The 5,982-nt window shown below is 62.0% G+C and overlaps 1 protein-coding gene across 3 annotated transcripts in view; it reads right to left on the bottom strand.

Moving 5' to 3' along the window:
- Positions 1 to 703: 703 nt before the first annotated feature.
- The window catches only part of LOC142907471 (uncharacterized), a 31,703-nt gene continuing 26,424 nt past the window's right edge, over positions 704 to 5,982 (bottom strand). The window contains exon 8 of one of the 3 annotated variants that reach the window (XM_076057025.1): positions 704 to 1,594. In XM_076057025.1, the coding sequence (XP_075913140.1) occupies positions 722 to 1,594 (873 nt within the window). In that variant the 3' untranslated portion in view covers positions 704 to 721. The remainder of the gene's footprint in view (positions 1,595 to 5,982) is intronic. The other 2 variants (XM_076057024.1, XM_076057023.1) reach the window with 2 other exon arrangements.

The raw sequence follows: 5,982 nt of genomic DNA, 5'->3' as shown, positions 1-5,982 counted from the left end.
AGTTGACCGTGATGGTGATGAGTTGACCGTGATGAGTTGATAGTGATGAGTTGACCGTGACCGTGATGAGTTGACCGTGATGAGTTGACCGTGATGAGTTGACCGTGATGGTGATGAGTTGACCGTGATGAGTTGACCGTGACGTTGTCGGTGTTGAAATTGCTCGGTGGTAATGTTGATGGAAGTTTACAACTTTATTAACATTAACAAGAACATCAACACTCCACCTCCTCATCCTCCCCCACCACCTCCTCATCCTCCCCCACCACCTCCTCATCCTCCACCACCTCTTCCCCCACCACCTCCTCATCCTCCACCACCTCCTCATCCTCCCCCACCATCTCCTCATCCTCCACCACCTCTTCCCTCACCACCTCCACCTCCTCAACCTCCTCTTCCCCCACCACCTCCTCATCCTCCACCACCTCCTCATCCTCCCCCACCATCTCCTCATCCTCCACCACCTCTTCCCTCACCACCTTCACCTCCTCAACCTCCTCATCCTCCCCCACCTCCTCATCCTCCCCCACCTCCTCATCCTCCACCATCTCCACCACCTCCTCATCCTCCACCACCTCTTCCCTCACCAACTCCTCCTCCACCCCCACCACCTCATTCCCCCTCCACCATCTTCACCTCCTCCTCCACCACCTCCTCCTCCACCACCTTCTTCACCACCTCCTCATCCTCCACCACCTTCTTCACCTCCTCCACCACCTCCTCATCCTCCTCCGCCATCACCTCCTCCTCCTCCCCCCATCTCATCCACCTCCTCCTTCCTCTCTCCTGCACCATCTTCATCACCACCGTCACCATCATCAGTAGTGGCAGCACCATCACCTCCATCGTCACCACCACCACCACCATCTCCATCATGACCACCACCATCTCCATCATGACCACCACCACCACCACCATCTCCATCATGACCACCACCACCATCACCTCCATCACCACCACCATCTCCATCATGACCACCACCACCACCATCACCATCACCACCACCATCTCCATCATGACCACCACCACCATCACCTCCATCACCACCACCACCACCATCTCCATCATGACCACCACCATCACTACCATCACCACCACCACCACCACCATCTCCATCATGACCACCACCACCACCACCACCATCACCACCACCACCATCTCCATCATGACCACCACCACCACCACCATCACCACCACCACCATCTCCATCATGACCACCACCACCACCACCATCTCCATCATGACCACCACCATCACTACCATCACCATCTCCACCATCTCCATCATGACCACCATCACCATCACCACCACCACCACCAGAATCGTCACGACCACCATAACTACCATCACCATCTCCATCATCGCCGCCACCACCACCACCACCACCACGACCATCGCCATCATCGCCATCGTCACCTCCATCATCATCATCATCCTCCTCCTCGTCCTCCTCCTCGTCCTCCTCCTCATCGGGATCCTGGCACTCCGGGTGCTCCTCCAGGAACCTCTTTTGCTCGGCCACGCTGCGCAGCATCGTGGCCAGGACGCGCGAAGAGGTGCTCCTCACCTCTTCGCTCCCGGCAAATGCACGGGCCTGCACACACGCACGGAGAAAGAGACACGGGGAGAGAGAGACACGGGGAGAGAGAGACACGGGGAGACGATGGGGAGACACGGGGAGACGATGGGGAGAGGGAGACACGGGGAGACGATGGGGAGAGGGAGACACGGGGAGAGAGACACGGGGAGAGAGACACGGGGAGAGGGAGACACGGGGAGAGGGAGACACGGGGAGAGGGAGACACAGGGAGAGGGAGACACGGGGAGAGGGAGACACGGGGAGAGGGAGACACGGGGAGATGATGGGGAGAGGGAGACACGGGGAGAGAGACACGGGGAGAGGGAGACACGGGGAGAGAGAGACACGGGGAGACGATGGGGAGAGAGAGACACGGAGAGGGAGACACGGGGAGACGATGGGGAGAGGGAGACACGGGGAGAGAGACACGGGGAGAGGGAGACACGGGGAGAGGGAGACACGGGGAGAGAGACACGGGGAGAGAGAGACACGGGGAGATGATGGGGAGAGGGAGACACGGGGAGAGAGACACGGGGAGAGGGAGACACGGGGAGAGAGAGACACGGGGAGATGATGGGGAGAGGGAGACACGGGGAGAGAGAGACACGGGGAGAGAGACACGGGGAGAGGGAGACACGGGGAGAGAGAGACACGGGGAGAGAGACACGGGGAGAGGGAGACACGGGGAGAGAGAGACACGGGGAGATGATGGGGAGAGGGAGACACGGGGAGAGAGACACGGGGAGACGATGGGGAGAGAGAGACACGGGGAGACGATGGGGAGAGAGAGACACGGGGAGACGATGGGGAGAGAGAGACACGGGGAGAGACACGGGGAGACGATGGGGAGAGAGAGACACGGGGAGAGACACGGGGAGACGATGGGGAGAGAGACACGGGGAGACGATGGGGAGAGAGAGACACGGGGAGACGATGGGGAGAGAGAGACATGGGGAGAGACACGGGGAGACGATGGGGAGAGAGAGACACGGGGAGAGAGAGACACGGGGAGACGATGGGGAGAGAGACACGGGGAGACGATGGGGAGAGAGAGACACGGAGAGACGATGGGGAGAGGGAGACATGGGGAGAGACACGGGGAGACGATGGGGAGAGAGAGACACGGGGAGAGAGAGACACGGGGAGACGATGGTGAGAGGGAGACACGGGGGGAGAGAGAGACACGGAGAGAGAGACACGGGGAGACACGGGGAGAGAGAGACACGGGGAGACGATGGTGAGAGGGAGACACGGGGAGAGAGAGACACGGGGAGACGATGGTGAGAGGGAGACACGGGGAGACGCGTGGAGACGATGGGGAGACACGGGGAGACAATGGGGAGACGATGGGGAGAGGGAGACACGGGGAGAGAGAGACACGGAGAGGGAGACACGGGGAGAGAGAGACACGGAGAGAGAGACACGGGGAGACGATGGGGAGAGGGAGACACGGGGAGAGAGAGACACGGAGAGGGAGACACGGGGAGAGAGAGACACGGAGAGAGAGACACGGGGAGACGATGGGGAGAGGGAGACACGGGGAGAGAGAGACACGGAGAGAGAGACACGGGGAGACGATGGTGAGAGGGAGACACGGGGAGATGATGGCGAGAGGGAGACACGGGGAGAGAGAGACACGGGGAGAGAGACACGGGGAGAGAGAGACACGGGGAGATGATGGGGAGAGGGAGACACGGGGAGAGAGAGACACGGGGAGAGAGACACGGGGAGAGGGAGACACGGGGAGAGAGAGACACGGGGAGAGAGACACGGGGAGAGGGAGACACGGGGAGAGAGAGACACGGGGAGATGATGGGGAGAGGGAGACACGGGGAGAGAGACACGGGGAGAGGGAGACACGGGGAGAGAGAGACACGGGGAGATGATGGGGAGAGGGAGACACGGGGAGAGAGAGACACGGGGAGAGAGACACGGGGAGAGGGAGACACGGGGAGAGAGAGACACGGGGAGATGATGGGGAGAGGGAGACACGGGGAGAGAGACACGGGGAGAGGGAGACACGGGGAGAGAGAGACACGGGGAGACGATGGGGAGAGAGAGACACGGGGAGAGGGAGACACGGGGAGAGAGAGACACGGGGAGACGATGGGGAGAGAGAGACACGGAGAGGGAGACACGGGGAGACGATGGGGAGAGGGAGACATGGGGAGAGAGACACGGGGAGAGAGACACGGGGAGACGATGGGGAGAGAGACACGGGGAGACGATGGGGAGAGAGAGACACGGAGAGACGATGGGGAGAGGGAGACACGGGGAGAGAGAGACACGGGGAGACGATGGTGAGAGGGAGACACGGGGAGAGAGACACGGGGAGAGGGAGACACGGGGAGAGAGAGACACGGGGAGATGATGGGGAGAGGGAGACACGGGGAGAGAGAGACACGGGGAGAGAGACACGGGGAGAGGGAGACACGGGGAGAGAGAGACACGGGGAGATGATGGGGAGAGGGAGACACGGGGAGAGAGACACGGGGAGAGGGAGACACGGGGAGAGAGAGACACGGGGAGACGATGGGGAGAGAGAGACACGGGGAGAGGGAGACACGGGGAGAGAGAGACACGGGGAGACGATGGGGAGAGAGAGACACGGAGAGGGAGACACGGGGAGACGATGGGGAGAGGGAGACATGGGGAGAGAGACACGGGGAGAGAGACACGGGGAGACGATGGGGAGAGAGACACGGGGAGACGATGGGGAGAGAGAGACACGGAGAGACGATGGGGAGAGGGAGACACGGGGAGAGAGAGACACGGGGAGACGATGGTGAGAGGGAGACACGGGGAGAGAGAGACACGGGGAGACGATGGTGAGAGGGAGACACGGGGAGACGCGTGGAGACGATGGGGAGACACGGGGAGACAATGGGGAGACGATGGGGAGAGGGAGACACGGGGAGAGAGACACGGGGAGACGATGGGGAGAGGGAGACACGGGGAGAGAGACACGGGGAGACGATGGGGAGAGGGAGACACGGGGAGATGCGTGGAGACGATGGGGAGACACGGGGAGACAATGGGGAGACACGGGGAGACGATGGGGAGAGAGAGACACGGGGAGAGAGAGACACGGGGAGACGATGGGGAGAGGGAGACACGGGGAGACGATGGGGAGAGAGAGACACGGGGAGAGAGAGACACGGGGAGACGATGGGGAGAGGGAGACACGGGGAGACGATGGGGAGACACGGGGAGACGATGGGGAGAGGGAGACACGGGGAGACGATGGGGAGAGAGAGACACGGGGAGAGAGACACGGGAAGACGATGGGGAGAGAGAGACACGGGGAGACGATGGTGAGAGGGAGACACGGGGAGACGATGGTGAGACACGGGGAGACGCGTGGAGACGATGGTGAGACACGGGGAGACGATGGGGAGAGAGAGACACGGGGAGACGATGGGGAGAGGGAGACGCGTGGAGACGATGGGGAGACACGGGGAGACAATGGGGAGACACGGGGAGACGATGGGGAGAGGGAGACACGGGGAGAGAGAGACACGGGGAGAGAGACACGGGGAGAGAGACACGGGGAGACGATGGGGAGAGGGAGACACGGGGAGACGATGGGGAGAGAGAGACACGGGGAGAAACGGGGAGACGATGGGGAGACACGGGGAGACAATGGTGAGAGAGAGACACGGGGAGACGATGGGGAGAGAGAGACACGGGGAGACGATGGGGAGAGAGACACGGGGAGACGATGGTGAGAGACCCGTGGAGACGATGGGGAGAGAGACACGGGGAGACCCGTGGAGACGATGGGGAGAGAGACACGGGGAGATGCGTGGAGACGATGGGGAGACACGGGGAGACGATGGGGAGAGAGACACGGGGAGACGATGGTGAGACACGGGGAGACAATGGGGAGACACGTGGAGACGATGGGGAGACACGGGGAGACGATGGGGAGAGGGAGACACGGGGAGACGCGTGGAGACGATGGGGAGACAATGGGGAGAGAGAGACACGGGGAGACGATGGGGAGACACGGGGAGACAATGGGGAGAGAGACACGGGGAGAGAGACACGGGGAGAGAGAGAAACGGGGAGAGACATGGGAGACACGGGGAGAGAGAGCGACACGGGGAGAGAGAGAGACACGGGGAGAGAGAGAGACACGGGGAGAGAGAGAGACACGGGGAGAGAGAGACACGGGGAGAGAGAGACACGGGGAGAGAGAGACACGGGGAGAGAGAGACACGGGGAGAGAGAGACACGGGGAGAGAGAGACACGGGGAAAGAGAGAGACACGGGGAAAGAGAGAGACACGGGGAAAGAGAGAGACACGGGGAAAGAGAGAGACACGGGGAGAGAGAGACACGGGGAGAGAGACACGGGGAGAGAGACACGGGGAGACAGACTCACGCACAGACAGACTCACG

This window comes from Petromyzon marinus, chromosome 79, assembly GCF_048934315.1.
Source record: "Petromyzon marinus isolate PM22_M1 ecotype Great Lakes invasive population chromosome 79, UKy_Petmar_22M1.pri1.0, whole genome shotgun sequence".
NCBI classification, from domain to species: Eukaryota; Metazoa; Chordata; class Hyperoartia; order Petromyzontiformes; family Petromyzontidae; genus Petromyzon; species Petromyzon marinus.
Note: the sequence above shows the minus strand (reverse complement) of the source record. Positions and strands in the feature narration are given on the sequence as shown.